The 19211-nt window shown below is 40.0% G+C and overlaps 2 protein-coding genes across 2 annotated transcripts in view; both read right to left on the reverse strand.

The window, feature by feature from the left end:
* Positions 1 to 9808, reverse strand: part of LOC108680448 — a 29263-nt gene extending 19455 nt beyond the window's left edge. Inside the window, exons 1-14 of the mRNA XM_018169267.2 lie at positions 9632 to 9808; positions 9276 to 9414; positions 8902 to 9093; positions 7742 to 7758; positions 6892 to 6973; positions 6266 to 6531; positions 5910 to 6048; positions 5526 to 5726; positions 4469 to 4515; positions 3901 to 4017; positions 2839 to 3012; positions 2249 to 2403; positions 1735 to 1900; positions 78 to 161 (exon numbers count right to left, since the gene is read on the reverse strand). Coding sequence (XP_018024756.2) covers positions 78 to 161; positions 1735 to 1900; positions 2249 to 2403; positions 2839 to 3012; positions 3901 to 4017; positions 4469 to 4515; positions 5526 to 5726; positions 5910 to 6048; positions 6266 to 6531; positions 6892 to 6973; positions 7742 to 7758; positions 8902 to 9093; positions 9276 to 9414; positions 9632 to 9808 — 1956 coding nt within the window. The remainder of the gene's footprint in view (positions 1 to 77; positions 162 to 1734; positions 1901 to 2248; positions 2404 to 2838; positions 3013 to 3900; positions 4018 to 4468; positions 4516 to 5525; positions 5727 to 5909; positions 6049 to 6265; positions 6532 to 6891; positions 6974 to 7741; positions 7759 to 8901; positions 9094 to 9275; positions 9415 to 9631) is intronic.
* An 897-nt stretch (positions 9809 to 10705) lies between these two features.
* Positions 10706 to 18258, reverse strand: LOC108680449. Its single transcript, XM_018169269.1, has 9 exons — positions 18027 to 18258; positions 16121 to 16359; positions 15710 to 15826; positions 15147 to 15288; positions 14662 to 14896; positions 14005 to 14065; positions 12176 to 12378; positions 11024 to 11372; positions 10706 to 10720 (listed from the first exon to the last, which is right to left on the reverse strand). The coding sequence occupies exons 1-9, from the start codon at positions 18256 to 18258 to the stop codon at positions 10706 to 10708; spliced, it is 1593 nt and encodes a 530-aa protein (XP_018024758.1).
* Between the last annotated feature and the right edge of the window lie 953 nt (positions 18259 to 19211).

Below are 19211 nucleotides of genomic sequence, written 5' to 3' on the forward strand. Positions count from 1 at the left end.
CTTTATGTATCAAGTTCATGGAGCAAAATACTTCAGTGGTGCTAAAAAAATATGATTCAGTCAGCACGGTTAGTCACCTGGGATAGGATGAAGGCGAGGAAGAGGGACGACATGTTGATGACGGACGCCTTGGACTGCTCGGGGAAGCCCGACAAGATCACCTGACGAACATCCATACTATTTAGAACTTTTGTGATTGTATGCATATTGAATTTCTCAGTTTGATCAAGATGCTTAAATATTTTGGTTCTACATTTAGCAGCGGCTCTGGGCAGCCACTGCTTTGCAGCGCTCTGTTCAGTGACAAGAATTTGCTTGGCTGTTGACAGATTTGTGGAAAAAATGAAGAAAGTTAAGGTTTCAGCAATGTATACGGTTTCAGCAATGCATACGGTTTCTGCAATTTATACGGTTTCAGCAATGTATGTGGTTTCAGCAATGTATACGATTTCAGCAATGTATTTATGTCCCATCAGCTTTGGCTGACTATCAGATGATAGTGAGCTTGCAGTGCGATGGGATTGACAGGCGGTCGAATGATAGGACGGTTATGGAGGTCCAGTTCATGGGGTTTATCAGAGTGTCAGCGGCAATTGATAAGTCCGGTGTCGGCTTGGTGTGTCCATGTCCGGGGTTACAGGTCCAGTTCATGGGGGTTATCAGAGTATCAGCGGCAATTGATGGGTCCGGTGTCGGCTTGGTGTGTCCATGTCCGGGGTTACAGGTCCAGTTCATGGGGGTTATCAGAGTATCAGCGGCAATTGATAGGTCCGGTGTCGGCTTGGTGTGTTGTCCAGGGTTACAGGTCCAGTTCATGGGGGTTATCAGAGTATCAGCGGCAATTGATAGGTCCGGTGTCGGCTTGGTGTGTCCATGTCTAGGGTTACAGGGCTTGAGTTGCCTCTCTCGGTTGCCAAATCTTCTGCAACATCGCGTTCTCCTTCTCAACTGCGTTGCCACTCGCGGCATGCGAGGTTCACGAGATGAGGGTCAAGTCTAAACTTTTTGGATTACATTGGAGCGGGAAACTAATACGTCTGAACACTTAAAGGTCTCTGCCAGCGGGTACGGTTCGTGGACGATTGAAACAACCAATGATGATGTTCAGGCCGAGCTTCACTTAAGAAACTTGCGATAATTACTTGTAAATTTCAAAATCAATTGCACCTAAGAAGTCCAGATAACGTAGAAAGTTAACACAGCAATCATGGGCACAACAATTGGTATGATGAAGTCGCTCCCTAATAGAGATAGACTACATCCGAGAACAGTTCGGCTAGAACATTTTTCTCCGCAGTCGTCTGTCGAGGAGTGCGGCGGCTTCAAACCTAGTGCACAAAGCGAGGCCAATATCTGGTCGTTAAAATATGATGTTATGTACCTTATATATGTAGCAAACAAACGCCGAAAACACAACAATATTACCAAAAAGTGAGATCTTGAATTGCGAGGAAATGAAAAAAAAAGAAGTATATATATTCGTTCACTTGAGCAATTAATTAAAGGAAACTAACATCTGAAGATCCAACAACAAAATATATATATCAGTTATATATCAGTATATATCAGTTATATCAATTATATATCTGATATATCAGTTATATATCAGTATATAACAAAATATTTACTGGATTAAAAACCCTTCATGATTGAAAAGGGCGCTGTATTCAAGAATAAACGGATATTAAGATAAATACGATGCAGTCTGTATTAGAAGTTCTAGATGTAAAATACCTGAATGTGGTCAGCGATGTGGCAGGAGGCGTCAGGTGGTACAGGCATGCACACAGATGGTATGCTGGTACCAGTACCCGTCTGGTTGCAGGTATGCAGGAGTGACCCAACCAGCAGCCATGACAGTAGCCTGATGTGGCTTACGCAGTCCAGAAACTCTTTTTGCCTGGAAAAAGTCGAGTCTGGTCAATTTTGTAAATACGCTTATTTTAAATCCACCACAGCCGTTATATTTGGAATTGAAAATTTAAATTTTCTTGCCGTACGTAGTCTGTCGAATGGCGTCATTTCTTTCTAATTTTAATTAGCCACGTAAAAGTATTCAGATGACTAGACAAGACTCTAAAATAAATATGACGGTAGGTGTAGTCTTCAACCAAAAATGACAGATATTTTAGAGGTAAATGAGATCAGACTGCCTCGTTTCTGGGAAGTGGGCGGGTTGTTCAGCCACGGAAAATATTTATTGAAGAACCTCGTATCTTATTTTAGACTTAATTGAGACAAAACTCACCCTTGTTGCATGGCAGTGGGCGGGTTGTTTAGCCACGGAAGATATTTATTGAAGAACCTCGTATCTCTTGCGTGGCCACGGCTGATCTCCAGCGAGAGGTACTGCGCTATGCCGGCCTTCAGGAGCCCGCCTATGGTGTCTTGGTTCAGGCCACTCTGCTTATCAATCAAGAAATAATCATTATTAATATATAGGGAGATAAAATTATACAATAGATAGATAAAATAATCAAAAATAGATTTTTGGAACGGGGAAAGAATTTATAATGTACACTTATTATGCATATATTCTATTGAGAGATGTGATTATTATTTTCTTGTTTGTAGAGGGTTCACAGTAGAAATGGAGTTATTAAATTGTGACATTCTATTCATAGGAGTAGTGTATCGATATTCAGTCGACGACAGTTCCACTGATGAACTATAATACTGACCAGAAAGTTATATTTTAATTGACTTCTCTCTTTGAATTTCATGATGAACAACGAAAGAAATAAATTTATATCAGGTAAGAGGCAAAACAGTGACTAAAAATGCACATAATTAAAAGTAATAACAGTAATAGAGACATGTAGAGATCATGATGGCGACCTTTATCTTGGTGAGCGTGTGGACGTCTGCGATGAAGTCCATAATGTCGCTGATGTAGGAGGCGCGGATGCACTCAGCCACCAGCGTCGAAGTTTGTGGACTCAGAGGATCTGTGCCCGAGGGGCTTGTCGTCACGTCCAGTACAGGGTTGGGGCCAATACTTCCGCCATTATCCTTCAGAAAAAAAATTTATTAACAATTACCATCAAGTGAAACCATGCAGCACTTGGGTTGGGGCCAATACTTCCGCCATTATCCTTCAGGAGAAACATTTATTAACAATTACCATCAAGTGAAACCATGCAGCACTTGGGTTGGGGCCAATACTTCCGTCATTGTCCTTTGAGAATTACCGTAATTACTGCCATCATTGTGATTTAAAAATAAACGCGTATCATGAATTACCGTTAGGTTTTGGCGTGGCATCATGAGGTATTTGGGTTGGACAAATAATTCCGCTATTGTCATTGAAAAAAGAAAGCGCACCACTAATGGCCGTCAGATTTTGGTATTGTATCATGCGGCTCTTAGATTGGTGACAATATTCTCTATATTGTTCATTTAGGTAATCATTCTCACCGTGAGGTATCGATATGATGTGGTAACCTGTGCACGGTACATCCAGTTCCTGTCAACCCACCTTTGCACCACACACTTCAATTGTGCCATACATTAGAATATCTGGAATTTGTGTCGATAGATTCAGGTATTACTTAAGAAAGTTTTAAAATGTAAAGTTCGGATATCCAATCTTAAAGAGAGCATAGAGAAGATAATAGTCTAACAGTTGGGTATGCTCCAAAGTATTCAAAGAAATATGAATAAAATAACAAATAAAGGAATTAAGTTGACGAGCTAGCAGACTTCGTGGATATGTCTGGACATTTAGAAAAGTATTATTGAAAGAGTTAACAAAGATACTGCACATGTAATACGTTATTATAACTCATAAAAGAGTGAAAATTTAGTGCAACCAGAAACACGTGTCATAAGAACCTTACAGTGAAGGTCCGCACGATTGGAATCGTTTTTAGATTTATCTTCATTAACCTTTAGGATCACCTTCAGCATTAAAAACATGAACATGACCAAGTTGCTGTCAGGTAAAGTAACCTTGAATTTCAGCGCTTGGATAAGTTCCAGCGCCATCATGCGAGCCAGGAACAGCTTGTCGCGCTCCTGTTAAATAAACCTCAAAATGTACTTACATTCATGATAATTTTTTATATTTTGCGATCGATATACTGAAATTTAACAATATTTTTCCAAGAGTATATATACGTTCTATCTATTTTCACAATATTTCTTCCAGCTGTACGCAAAATATTCTAATGTTAACTACATCGAAAATTTCAGTTTTGATGATTGTATAAATTAAAGCATATTGTTCAATTATACACAGGCCAATCTCCTCTCCCGGATTGGATCATCAATTTCCGAGAGTAGAGTCCATCCTGGAATTTTTGTTCGNATACGCCATTTAATGTCCGCTTCAGCTCTGACTTTTAAGCGTAGCTTGCACGTTCAGTATGACTAGGCTTGGCCTCCCTTTCTCATACTCCAAGGTGACCATAAAGTCAGAAAGGAAATTCTAACCACAAGCCAATTTTGATCGGGTGGCCAAGCTAACCCGGAATAACTTAAGGCCGAATGTAGTGACTTCTTCTGTGCAGAAACCTAGGCGGTCGCCAAATTTTATTAGGGAGAATTTAAAAGCAAAGCAAAGAAAATAGCAAGGAAATTCACCATTTCTTATAAAATACTTAAAAAAACTTTTTAAAAAGCACATTTTTCTTGTGGACTAAAAAGTAGAAAATGAATTATGGCTCGCCGCAAAAAACGTGGGTACGTTCACCATCAAATTTCCAAAATTCGTGTGTTGTGTGCTTCTCGCTTTAATCATAAATTTGCCCGACCCACGTTTTTTGGGGCGAGCCATAATTTATTTTCTACTTTTTAGTCCACAAGAAAAACGTGTTTTTTTTAAGTTTTTTTAATGTATTTTATTTTCTCTTTTTTAGTCCTACATAATATTCATTTTAATTCAGTTGGCCACGCAAATGCACGAAAGAAAATTCTTTTCGAAGTTCTGTAGAAAATTGTATTCGAGAGGATACATTGGTGAATGTAATTTCATTTCATTTCATGCACCTATTGAATAAATTCCACGCATTTCATTGAATAAATACGCCTGGAAACGTGCAACAAATTATTGATTATTGTATTGTCATCGGGAGCTGAGCTTCCCTAAAAGTTTCAGAGCGCTAGCTAGCGGGAAAGTTGGTGAAATATCGATTGCAAGATTTGATCATCACAGACGGACACGAAAGCGAGCTATGAAAAACGTGGTAATAAAGGAAACGTTTCGGAGTCTAGCTACATCGTCAGTTCAAAACCTGAAACACAGGTACAAACAATAAGCAAATACATTCACATTATAGCACAAATCGTCAAATGACTTTTTCCTTTATAATAAATGGTGAATTTTTTGGCTATTTTCTTTGCTTTTAAATTCTTGATAAACTTGCGATTTAAGTGATTACGATCAAGTGATCGTAATATTTTCGTTAGGGATTTTTAATGCTGTTATTTTGTTTCTTCTACGTTTAGACCTTAATTACTCAGCATTTGTTGCTTAATAACACTTTTTACGTCATTGGCGTCATTGCAAGTTCTATTTCACTCACCTGTCGTACCATTGTTAGCTTCGCTGTTGCCTGCTGTCCAGCCGCCGAACGCCTGCCAGACGCGCTCGATGATCGAGTGCTGCTTCTCGGTGCCAGCCTCACCGGCGTCCAGCAGCCGCTCTGGCGTCGGCATTTCTAGTCTCGGCGACGGCAAATCCACGGACGTCGAACTCGGGCTGCAGTCAATGGCAACCGGTGAACCTGGCAATGCGGTTGTAATGCAGCATTATTTTATCATAGGTTTGCCAAGATGGGCAATATTGATAGAAATAATTGATTGCTTTTTGGTTAAGGCTTGTCCAGCTTGTATAACAGAACACGTTATTTCAAGAGCAGAGATCAAACTACAACCATTGAGTATCTATATTTCCTTGTGTCGCTCACCAACAGTGATGAGATCCATCATGGAGAGAGGGGATGGAGGGGAGCAAATGGATGCTCCTGGGGGGATCAGCGCAGTGGGGGAGGTGGGTGGGGGACCAGAAATGCTTACTTCTGCTGCGTCAGCCATTTTTACCTGGAGCTGAATAAAGCAGATATTGATTATGGTTCTGGAACTGAGTTATAAGAGGGTGCACAAATATCAGTACGCAAGACAACAAAACTGAACATTTGAGTTGGTAGTAACTGTTTTCAACTTCATATAACAATCACTAGAAGAACAAGTTTTTCTTTGATAACAGTTTCCTTTAGTTCTAACCCCCACACCCTTTATTCCCTGCCCACCCTAAGGCCCTCACTTCACTAGCAGTTGCCATGCGCAGTCCAGACTCAGCAATAACGCCCTGCTCCGCGCCACCGTAGCCAACGCCCGCCACAACAAATCCTCCTTTGTTGGCTTGAGGATGCGGGGTATGAGTAAGATGAGTGTGGTGATGAGTGTGGTGCTCGGAACAGGTAGTGGTGGCGTCATACATGACTGTGGTGAGGTCAGTGGTGCTGGAGCACACTGTCGTCGCCTCGATGCCAGACTCCTCGCTGTAGTCGGGGGGCGCCGCGCCCGCTGCTGCAGACGCGCACCAACAAAACATCGCCGCTTGAGTGTCATCAACGCATGGCACCATGCAAGAAAATGGCGCCATGCAAGAAAATTACGCATTTTCCACTAACGCATGGCGCCATGCAAGAATATTACGCATTTTCCACTACCAAAATAGCAATAACTTATCAAAAGGTTGCGCACACGTTTGAAGTGCTCGAGGAGAAAAATGCACCTAGTTGATACGGAAAGATAGGATAGGTAGATTTTGGCAATAATAATACAATTTTTAAACTACTCCAGATGGAAAAATAGATTTATTAATACTATTAATATTAACTAAGCAACGTATTTTTCAATGGACCTCGCACTGTAGACGAGCTTCACCTTCTTTTGACGAGCGCTCAGGCCGGACGGGGAAGTCGGCGCTGTTCTGCACGAAGACATTCCCCGTGGGGGTCAAAACTGCCTCCTCTCAAGCTTATATTTATACCCAAATTATATCGTTACAGTCAATATGTCAAAGTTTTCAAGAGGACTGAAATCTTCTCAATCATTGCAGGAAAGTTATTGAAATTTTTCCCCCATTCTTGTATGTAGTTTTTTAATGCTTCACAAAAATGGTCCAGTCGGGCCGAATCTCATACAAAATATACAGTGACTGAATATAAAATTATTCGCTAAAGAATTCTCTCGCATCTTATTACAAGTTTAGTTTCATTTTTCACAGGTTTCCTCGGTTTATTATACTGAATTAAATAATTTAATTAGCAAGTTTCTCATCAAATAACTCCTTGATTATTTTATTACTGCCAAATATTACCTCAATATTCTTATCACTTATCTAAAGTTTCACCGGATTAGTATCTAAAAGACGTAGACTGAAATTTGGATGGTATTTTTATCAACTAATTTATCAAATGAATGGATATACTAAATGTTCGAAATAATTATAAATAATAAAAATAATCACAGCATAAGATGATATAACATCAAAAGAACTCAATGACGGCCTCTCGCTTACATTGTTGCTCTCGCCGGACGCCTCCCAGGCCTCCTATGTTCGAAATAATTATAAATAATAAATATAATCACAGCATAAGATAAGATAACATCAGTTAGAGGTAACCTGACGAAGTTCAGTGGCTGCACCGAAAATAGAGTGATTAGTTAGAGGTAACCTGACGAAGTTCAGTGGCTGCACCGAAAATAAAGTAATTAATTAGAGGTAACGTACCTGACGAAGTTCAGTGGCTGCACCCAAAATAAAGTAATTAATTAGAGGTAACCTCATGAAGTTCAGTGGCTGCACCGAAAATGAAGTAATTAATTAGAAGTTCAGTAACTGAGATTGAATAAAACTAAGTAATTAGTGACATCCTGACAATGCCCAGTGGCTGGGCCAGATGGAAAGTTATTAATTAGTGGTTATCCGACGAATTTAGTGGCAGGGCCTGAATGAATATGAATAATTAGTCATAACCAGATGGACTACAGTGCCGGGACCTGAAGGGAAGTAAGTATTCAATGATACTCATCCAGCAGATTAAGTATCCCGCGCCAAAGTTTAGCAGTCGTTTAAGAATGTTTAATGTTTGTAATATTGATGAGAAGAGAATATACGGGAAATTCCACAGTGTTGGTTTTCTTCTCCAACCGCTTCCAACCACTTCCAAAAGCCTATCACACCCTCTTTACCATCCAAAAATTCTTAAAATAATTTGTTGCAATCCTGACTAAATGGGTGCCGCCTAGGACTCAGGGAATACGTATATCAGCCACTTGAAGTCCGCTTCTGCTCCGAGTTCAAAGGGTAGCTTGCCCGTTCAGTGTGACTCGGCTTGGACTCCCGTTCTCATACTGCAAGGTGACTATAAAGCCAGAAAGGAAATTCAAACCACAAGCCGATTTTGATCGGGTGGCCAAGCTGAACCAGAATAACTTGAGGCCGAATGTAGTGACTTAGTCCGTGCAAAAACTAGGCGGTCCCCGAATTTTGTTAGGGAGAATTTAAAAATAAAGAAAATAGCCAGAAAATTCACCATTTATTATCAAGGGAAAAGTTTCGGAGTCTAGCTCTATTGTCAGTTAAAAACTTGAAACACAGGTACAAACAATTGACAAATAAATTCACATTGATGCATATCGTCCAATTCCGTTTTCCTTTATACGAAATGGTGAAATTTCGGGCTATTTTCTTTGCTTTTAAATTCTTGATAAACTTGCGATTTAAGCAGTCAAGTGATCTTAATACTTTTGTTAGGGATTTTTAATATTGTTATTTTGTTTTTTTCTACGTCTAGACCTTATAATTTCACAGCATTTATTGCTTTACAACACTTTTTACGTCATTGTCATTGCAAGTTCCATTCCACTCAGCTGTCTCAGTTGTCGTACCATTGTTAGCTTCGGTGTTGCCCGCTGTCCAGCCGCCGAAAGCCTGCCAGACGCGCTCGATGATCGAGTGCTGCTTCTCGGCGCCAGCCTCACCGGCGTCCAGCAGCCGCTCTGGCGTCGGCATTTCTAGTCTCGGCGACGGCAAATCCACTGACGTCGAACTCGGGCTGCAGTCAATGGCAACCGGTGAACCTGGCAATGCGGTTGTAATGTAACATTATTTTATCATAGGTTAGATAAGATGGGAAATATTGATACAATAATTGATTGCTCATTTGTTAAGGCCTTTCCAGCTTGTATAATAGAACACGTTATTTCAAGAGTATAGATCAAACTACAACCATTGAATATCTTTATTTCCTTGTGTCTCTCACCAACAGTGATGAGATCCATCATGGAGAGAGGGGATGGAGGGGAGCAAATGGATGCTCCTGGGGGGAGCAACGCAGTGGGGGAGGTGGGTGGGGGACCAGAAATGCTTACTTCTGATGCGTCAGCCATTTTTACTTGGACCTGAATAAAGCAGATATTGATTATGGTTCTGAAGCGAGTTATAAGAGGGTGCACAAATATCAGTTCGCAAGGCATCAAAACTGAACATTTGAGTTTGTAGCATCTTTTTTTCAACTTCATATAACAATCACTAAAATAACGAATTTTTCTTTGCGAACAGTTTCCTTTAATTCTAGCCCCCACACCCTTCATCCCCTGCCCACCCTAAGGCCCTCACTTCACTAGCAGTTGCCATGCGCAGTCCAGACTCAGCAATAACGCCCTGCTCCGCGCCACCGTAGCCAACGCCCGCCACAACAAATCCTCCTTTGTTGGCTTGAGGATGCGGGGTATGAGTAAGATGAGTGTGGTGATGAGTGTGGTGCACGGAACAGGTAGTGGTGGCGTCATACATGACTGTGGTGAGGTCAGTGGTGCTGGAGCACACTGTCGTCGCCTCGATGCCAGACTCCTCGCTGTAGTCGGGGGGCGCCGCGCCCGCTGCTGCATACGCGCACCAACAAAACATCGCCGCTTGAGTATCATCAACGCATGGCGCCATGCAAGAAAATGGCGCCATGCAAGAAAATGGCGCCATGCAAGAAAATGGCGCATTTTCCACTACCAAAATAGCTATAACTTATCATAAGGTTGCACACACGTTTGAAGTGCTCGAGGAGAAAAATGCACCTACTTGACATGGGTTGATGCAAAACGATTAATTTTTGTTGAAAATATAGGATAAACTTTGGCAATAATAATACAATTTTTAAACTACTCCAGATGGAAGAAAAGATTTAATTATGCTATTAATATTAACTAAGCAACGTATTTTTCAATGGACATCGCACTGTAGACGAGCTTCACCTTCTTTTGACGAGCGCTCAGGTCGGACGGGGAAGTCGACGCTGTTCTGCACGAAGACATTCCCCGTGGGGGTCAAAACTGCCTCCTCTCAAGCTTATATTTATACCCAAATTATATCGTTACAGTCAATATGTCAAAGTTTTCAAGAGGACTGAGATCTTCTCAATTATTGCAGGAAAGTTGTTAATGGAATTTCTCCCCGATTCTTGTATGTAGTTTATTAAGGCTTCACAAAAATGGTCCAGTCGGGCCGATTCTCACACAAAATTCCAGTGACTAAATTTAAAATCATTCGCTAAAGAATTTTCTCGCATCTTATTGCAAGTTTAGTTTCATTATTTCACAGTTTTTCTCGGTTTATTATACTGAGTTAAATAATTTAATAAGCAAGTTTCTCATCAAATAACTTCTTGATTATTTTATTACTGCCAAATATTGCCTCAATTTACTGGCCACAAATCTAAAATTCCAACGGATTAGTGTCTATAAGACGTAACATGAAATTTTAATAGTATTTTTTATCAATTAATTTATCAAATGTATGGATATACAAAATGTTCGAAATAATTAGAAATAATAAAAATAATCACAGCATAAGATAAGATAACATCAAAAGAACTCATTGAAGGCCTCACGCTTACATTGTTGCTCTCGCCCGTCGCCTCCCAGGCATCATATGTTCGAAATAATTATATATAATAAATTTAATCACAGCATAAGATAAGATAACATAAAAAGAACTCATTGACGACCTCTCGCTTACATTGTTGCTCTCGCCGGACGCCTCCCAGGCCTCCGAGTCTTCCTCAATGCAGATCTCGAAGGCAAGTTTTGTGGCCGCCCTCGAGATGTTAAAATCGCTCGACGAATCAGTCGACGTGCTCGACGAGAGCCAATATGACGTGGATGAACGCTGTGACGAGCCACTGGATTTAGGAGTGGATGAACTGACGTGGGTCTGGACGAGGGCGCGTCGTCCTAAAGCTTCCTTTAAGGACGACATCGTCTCGTCGCCGTCTCCAGGAGTTTCTCTCCTGAGTCCCTGGAGCGCCTGTTCGCTCAGCCGCTGCAGGCCAGAGTCGTCGTCGTCTGCAAGCTCCGCATTGTGAATCCTGCCGTGGAGTTTCAGTCCAACATTTTCTCGCCGAAAAATGATGCAATGACACTATATAAAATTGCAGTTTTAATAATTATTTGATAAGTGAAATTTGTTATATTTAAAATTTAATAAGTATAAAATAATTATTTGGTGTTAATACTAGGAATGCTTATATCAAATTTGGCCTATCAACTGTTTGCACGTTAGTATGATTGCTATTGAGAAGGGAGGCCGTTTTCGTGAAATTAGTCCCAAGGTTGCGTTACTTCGCAAGATGAAATTTGTATGAATTATTGCCGCTATTAGCACCAAGCAATTTAAAACTTATTCTCTTCTTAAATAACAAAAATGTTCGTGCATTTTTATTTCATATATGTTAGTTCCGTGACATGAAACATTCCCAATGAAAGGCAACTCGTGCCACTTGGCTGGAATGTCAGCCGTTTATTATCATACTTGACAATGATTCAATCGCTTTACATGAAGTAGGTTAAACATAGGTAATAATGGTGCAGTCAATTAGATTAGTTTCGCTAATAAGATTTAATTTATGACGTCACTTTCTTACTTGTACAGGTTGCATGTGTTTTAAGGGAAATATCACGCAATAAAGAGGATATGAAGAGGAAATTGATAAGTGCAACCTTCAGTGCAACTCCACGATGATGAACAGTTAATCTGTTGCTCTATACGTGGGATGGTAACGGTATTTTATTATCAAGTATATTTTATTATTAGTGATGACGATGAAGTATGGAAATGATGTTGAGATCAAGTGTGAGTGAGGTAAATTTCAAGGGTAATATTTGCACGCACTTGACCGTAAAGGAGTCGTCAAAAGCTTGTATCTGCGACGCCATGACTGACGTGACCGCCGTGGACGAGTCTCTGACGTGGGGCGTTGGTGCCGAGATTTCTTTGGCAACCGCAAACTGCACGTCTTCTGTGCTGCACGTCTCGGCTTTCAGCTCACCTTCGTCAGGCAGCGTCTTGAGGCAGTCGGCGTCGTACCAAATGTCCTGTTGTTTTCGTAGCTTCGTCAATAATTCGTTTTAAGCGTAATTAATTAATTGATATTTGCGAAAGTATCGTAGTTGATTGATCGCAGTTCAGCTAGTAATGCCATTAATTAATTGTGCCTTAGGCCCGTATGTTGATAATTAATCATTATTCAAGCAAGCATCATCCTTTATTTTTGGTATTCTATTCAAGGTCGACATTTTTGTCTTTTTTCGCGACTAAGATCAAATTCCTAAGCTACACGTGGCCTTAGAACTCAATTCAGTTTTGACGTTCACCTGCGAATTTGGGCTAAATCAGTCTTCGCCCTTCCTCGATATACTCGTGCAAGTAGAAGATGCAATGTTCGTCGCTAAAGTTTACCGACAACCTTCAGACGTCGGAAGAGTTCTGAACGAAGCAAGCGAATGTCCCCAGCGATACAAAACCATCACTTTTCGCGCCCTAATACTTAGGGGCATTTAAAACCTGTACATCGGCCAGTAACTTGAGAACTGAACTCCAGACCTGCAAGCAAATTCTGGTAAACAACGTTTATGCGACTAAAACTATCGACAGCGAAATCTCAAACTATCGACCACGTCAAACCAAACGGACAATGAACCAAATATTCAACAAAAGTATTCTAACAATTTCTTACCAAAAACAGATGACTGAAGGCCACAAAACAGACGAAAGAGTCCTCAAATAAATTTTGCTGAATAACATTTGAAGCGCAACCGAAGCCGACCGAATCAAACTCCTGATTTATTATAAAAACATTAAACTCAAGAATTTAATAATGAAAAATAATTCATGCACAAAGTCGGGTCCATTACAAGAAAGTAATGTTATTTACAAATATTCCTGCCACAAAAAAGGTAGTAGACTTCCCAGAACGTGAATTTCATTGGCTTGACCAGCACGACTTTGAGCCGCCGCCTAACATGCCACCTTCAGACCAGAGGACCGAAGAACCACATGAGAGAGGCTCATAATGAGACCCTCACTCGCGCGACGTTGGAGACCCACACCAGAATCATCATGAGATGCCCAGACGCCACAAGACTGGCCATAGCTGAGGCTCTCATCATCAAGCAGGAGTCTCCAGCTATTAATTTGCAAACTACCGGATTTGTCAGGACGTTGAAACTGTTCTCGTAATTTAAGCTATGATTTCAATCTGTGTCCATAATACCCTTTGTTTGTACTAATGTCATTTCAAAATTTTAATTTCAAGTGTTGCAAAACTCTTTCCTTATTTGATTACGAATGAAGTTTCATCCGAAACGTCGTTAATTACAATAAAATGTCGCTTGGAAACCTGATATTTAAATTTTCAAACTCTGAACTGTCACCACTGGGTCAGTTATTTTACACTGGGCCAGTTGGCTGTTTTTGAATTTTCAATTCCTATCAAAAGCCTAATTCGCCAAATAGAGAAAAACAATAAGAAAATCGTCAATAAGAAATACTCTCTGGTCTTCAATGAAACCTGCATTAAAGAACAACTTTTGCCAAAGTACACCAATGGTATTATATGCAAGCGTATTTTCTACTTAATCCTGATTAATAAAATACTTCATTGTAATTTTATCAAGATTACAAGTACACTTGAGCCGTAAATCTTAGCAATAAATCCGTACTTCTGGGGCCGAATCCTCCTGCGCCTCTTCGCTGAAAGAGGCGTTCAGCTGCACTTTTGCGCTGCCATAGAAACGATCAAATATTCATGTTAAATTATAATAATGGAAGCATGAAAGTTCATTTTGGTGCTTAAAAGAGACTAATAAATATGACTACTGAAATTGATTTATTTACTCAAGATATTTTATTCATTAAATGACTCCTCCCGGTCACCAGAATAATTGGCAATGTAGACAGGATTGAGCTCAGTATCTAATTATCTACATTGAAAATATATATTATCATATACATATATTGTAAACAATAATCGAATAAGGTTCTTATAACAAAACAAGTAATTTAAAATATCACTTTCATAAGTCATGTATTGTTTTTCAATTATCACAATGGTTAAATTGAACAACGAGTTACAGAAGTAGAATAATCGATCATGTATTATAATTAAATGTTAGCTGACTACAAATCATCTATAGCCGTGGACGTGGACGATATAAATATGCTTTTAAAATACTATGTTTCCATTACACGGAGCAAAGAATAATTTTATTCAATAACAATAATAATGAATAACACATTCCTGGTGTATTAATGTAATATTTATGTTATATTTATATTTATATGACTTTCAAGAACTCTGAAAAAAAATGATTGCTCACCAGCCGTCTTGTCCGGTGACGATTGTCGCCACGACTGGGGCGTAAGTTTCCCCTTCTTCTGGGGATAAAACCTGGGTGAGGACGAGCTCAGGAGCGTCCCCACGACTACCCTCGCTGGGGGGAAGAGGCGTTGTTTCGTCCCCGGCAGCTGGGGCACCAATGCCCGCCGTGGGGCTCCTGTCTCCCCCCTCATCCACGGTATCCACGTCCCCACCCAACGAGCCCAGGCTCGTCTCTGATCCCCAATTTTGGGGCGAATCGAGCGAAAAAAATTAGAGGTTTTCCTGAATTTTAGGCTGACATCAGGAAATATTGGTAAATTTTGAATGCTTGTTCAGCAACTCGATGGTACCTCTCCTCTAGGGTAATACACTAAGGAGGAAATATTACCCTGATAACCACTATTACAACCGCTGGATGGTACCTCACCTCTAGGGTAATATTACCCTGATAACCACTATTACAATCACTGGATGGTACCTCACCTCTAGGGTAATGAATTGAAGATGTGGTGACGGCTGTGGTGTGGTCCACACGGCATCTGTGGTAGTGGCGGTCCAGAGTGTTGAGTGTGATGAGCACCAGACTCACCACCTGCCCCTTCAGGTAGCTCTCGTCGCAGTCAAACTGGCCAAGGTGCACAAAAATGATGCTATACGGCAGCTTTATTTCGAGGGACATGAAACGAGCACAATTTTTGCTCGTTGCGTGATTTATTTTTTAATTGAAACAATAATAAATTAGTGTACTTACATAATTTTATGCAAGCCTTGAAAACTCTTTTGCAAGTTCTCCTTAATATTACGTTATTATTATTTTGTTTCTGCAGTTTAAACGAATACATGGAACAAATTTTCCATACTGCGAAAATAAGAAAGGGGCACACAATCTATTAGCACTTTTGGCAATAATATTTCCGTTGTTTAATATCAAAAAGAGTGGCGTCTACGGGAAAATTATTATTAAAAATATGACAAATAACGATATTCAGATATTTCCTAACGAAATGAACACTATTAATAATTAATATTTTTGACAAGGAAGTCACCTTATAGAGGATGGTGAGTGTGGAGGTAAGCCAAGCCTTCCTGATGGTTGGTTGCAGCATCCAGAGACTGTACGTGGGTTGCCGCAAGTCCTGAACCTTGTGGACTGCAGGACTGAACTGCAATATAAATTAGCCCAAGAGCAATATTTAAATTTAACTAAAATAACGACAGATTAATAGACGGAATCTACGTACGACAAGATGCTGGTAAATTATTGGAAAAGGTTTGCAATTTGTCTCTACATCAGCATCTGAGAACTGCTGAGAGCTTAGCGATAAAAAGTATACTCATTTAATAATAAGAGACAGAAAGTTACTGCAGCCATTTTCAGTTTTCTCGATTTAATTTTTTAAACTTCAAAATTGACTGTATAAATACGCAATATAACCGTTGACTTCATTACCTATAACCGAAGACACGCTCTGCACAGTTTCGGCATCCCTTTTGTCGACAGAAACTCGGTAGTTGACAACGGTGGTTTTGTCTTTACCCAAATACGGTAAGACGGCCTTGCCGTGGCTGACGGCCTGAAGGTCTGTCGTCTGCCGAGGGCTCAGAGGTCCTGTTGATTTGTCCTCAACTGAGGGAGTCTCGCACAACTTTCTTTCTGGCTTTTGACCATCACTGATAACCTGACGAAGTTCAGCGGCTGCACCGAAATTAAAGTAATTAATTAGAGGTAACACGACGAAGTTCAGTGACTGCACCGGAAATAAAGTAATTAATTAGAGGTAACACGACGAAGTTCAGTGGCTGCAGTGAAAATAATGTAATTAATTAGAAGTAACCTGTCGAGGTTCAGTAACTGAGATTGAATAAAACTAAGTAATTAGTGATATCATGACAATACCTAGTGGCTGGACCGGATGGAAAGTCATTAATTAGTGGTTATCTTACGTATTTAGTGGCAGGGCCTGAATGAAAATAAATAATTAGCCATACCCAGATGGACTACAGTGCCGGGACCTTAAGGGAAGTAGGTATTTAATGATACTCCAAATACGCCTAGCAGATCAAGTAACGCGCTCCAGAGTTTAGCAGTCGTGAGGAATGTTTATCGTTTGTAATATTGCTGGGTAGTAAATCTACGGGAAATTCTACAATGTTGGTTTTCTTCTACAACCACTTCCAAAAGCCTATCACACCCTCTTTACCATACAAAAATTCTTAAAATAATTTGTTACAATCCCGACCAATGGGTGCCGCCTAGGACTCAGGAAATACGTATATCAGCCACATGAAGTCCGCTTAGGCGCTGAGTTCAAAGAGTAGCTTGCACGTTCAGTTTGACTCGGCTCGGCCTCCCGTTCTCATACTGCAAGGTGACAATAAAGCCAGAAAGGAAATTCTAACCACAAGCCGATTTTGATCGGGTGGCCAAGCAGACCCAGAATAACTTAAGGCCGAATGTAGTGACTTCTTCTGTGCAGAAACCTAGGCGGTCCCAAAATTTTGTTAGGGAGAATTTAAAATCAAAGAAAATAGCCAGAAAATTCACCATTTCTTATAAAGGATAACGTTTCGGNATATGGAGAGATAGGATAGACTTTGGCAATAATAGTACAATTTTTAAACTACTCCAGATGGAATGAAAGATTTAATTATACTATTAATATTAACTAAGCAACGTATTTTTCACTGGACCTCGCACTGTAGACGAGCTTCACCTTCTTTTGACGAGCGCTCATGCCGGACGGGGAAGTCGACGCTGTTCTGCACGAAGACATTCCCCGTGGGGGTCAAAACTGCTTCCTCTCAAGCTTATATTTATCCCCAAATTATATCGTTACAGTCACTATGTCTAAGTTATCAAGAGGACTGAAATATTCTCAATTATTGCTGGAAAGTTGTTAATGGAATTTCTCCCCGATTCTTGTATGTAGTTTATTAATGTTTCACAAAAATGGTCCAGTCGGGCCGATTCTCACACAAAATTCCAGTGACTAAATTTAAAATCATTCGCTAAATAATTTTCTCGCATCTTATTGCAAGTTTAGTTTCATTATTTCACAGTTTTTCTCGGTTTATTATACTGAGTTAAATAATTTAATAAGCAAGTTTCTCATCAAATAACTTCTTGATTATTTTATTACTGCCAAATATTGCCTCAATTTACTGGCCACAAATCTAAAATTCCAACGGATTAGTGTCTAAAAGACGTAACATGAAATTTTAATAGTATTTTTTATCAATTAATTTATCAAATGTATGGATATACAAAATGTTCGAAATAATTAGAAATAATAAAAATAATCACAGCATAAGATAAGATAACATAAAAAGAACTCATTGAAGGCCTCTCGCTTACATTTTTACTCTCGCCGGACCCCTCCCAGGCCTCAGGATCTTCCTCAATGCAGATCTCGAAGGCAAGTTTTGTGGCCGCCCTCGAGATGTTAAAATCGCTCGACGAATCAGTCGACGTGCTCGACGAGAGCCAATATGACGTGGATGAACGCTGTGACGAGCCACTGGATTTAGGAGTGGATGAACTGACGTGGGTCTGGACGAGGGCGCGTCGTCCTAAAGCTTCCTTTAAGGACGACATCGTCTCGTTGCCATCTCCAGGAGTTTCGGACAGCGCGTTGCTACACGAATGTTATTAGTTTCCATTTGTTAACAAATTATTTTTTTTAAAAGACGTTTTTTTAGCGCATTTCCTCATTTATGGAAAAATGTCCTATTGTGCTCGTCATGTCCGTACTTCCGTCCGTCCGTCCATCTGTCCGTTACTTCATGTTTTCGTCGATTTTGAGAAAATGCCATCTCTGTCACTCATGCAGTGAGTACTGAGTTATATTTTTTACATAATCTATTAATGAGTTATTATCAACTTAATTTTGACTTGTGTAAGAATATGATCAAAAATTTGGATTGTAAATTTAAATATATTTTTCTAGAAATTGGAACTGATTTGCTTATCTAGCAGGTTAGCCCGTAGTTTAAGAAGATTGATTATTTCGGAAATTTTAGAATACCGTTATCTCGAAATCCTGTTAATCGGATTAAAGCTAATTAGGCTAATACTAGAAATTTCTTATCAAAGCTACATTTTACATACTCATAGGATTCCCATCTGATATACGTTATGACATGCGAAAACACTTTATATCTGTCCTCAAATTAATCATTTATTCAAAATAATTTAATTTCAATTTCAATCAATCCCTTCCTTTCACTTTTGCAATGCATTTCTATTATTTCCGCCTGGGAATAAAATTTCAGGTCAAGGTAATATCTCGATAAGTTGCTGACGACAAAGAGACGTAAGCGGAGCTTGGGGATATTATATAATATTTAGTAATATGCACGTCAATAATACACGGAGGAAGAGGCGGGCGAGGCAGCGGTGTATATATTACATGCATATGACATATAACACACTATAACACCTGGAAGAAGAGGCAGGAGAGGCTGCGGTTGAGGCAGAAGTAGACGCCTGAGTCGAGTCGTGCGCAGTCGCAGAGAATCTGCTCCTGAGTCCCTGGAGCGCCTGTTCGC

Source organism: Hyalella azteca, unplaced genomic scaffold, assembly GCF_000764305.2.
Source record: "Hyalella azteca isolate HAZT.00-mixed unplaced genomic scaffold, Hazt_2.0.2 contig16847, whole genome shotgun sequence".
In the NCBI taxonomy this organism is placed as follows: Eukaryota; Metazoa; Arthropoda; class Malacostraca; order Amphipoda; family Hyalellidae; genus Hyalella; species Hyalella azteca.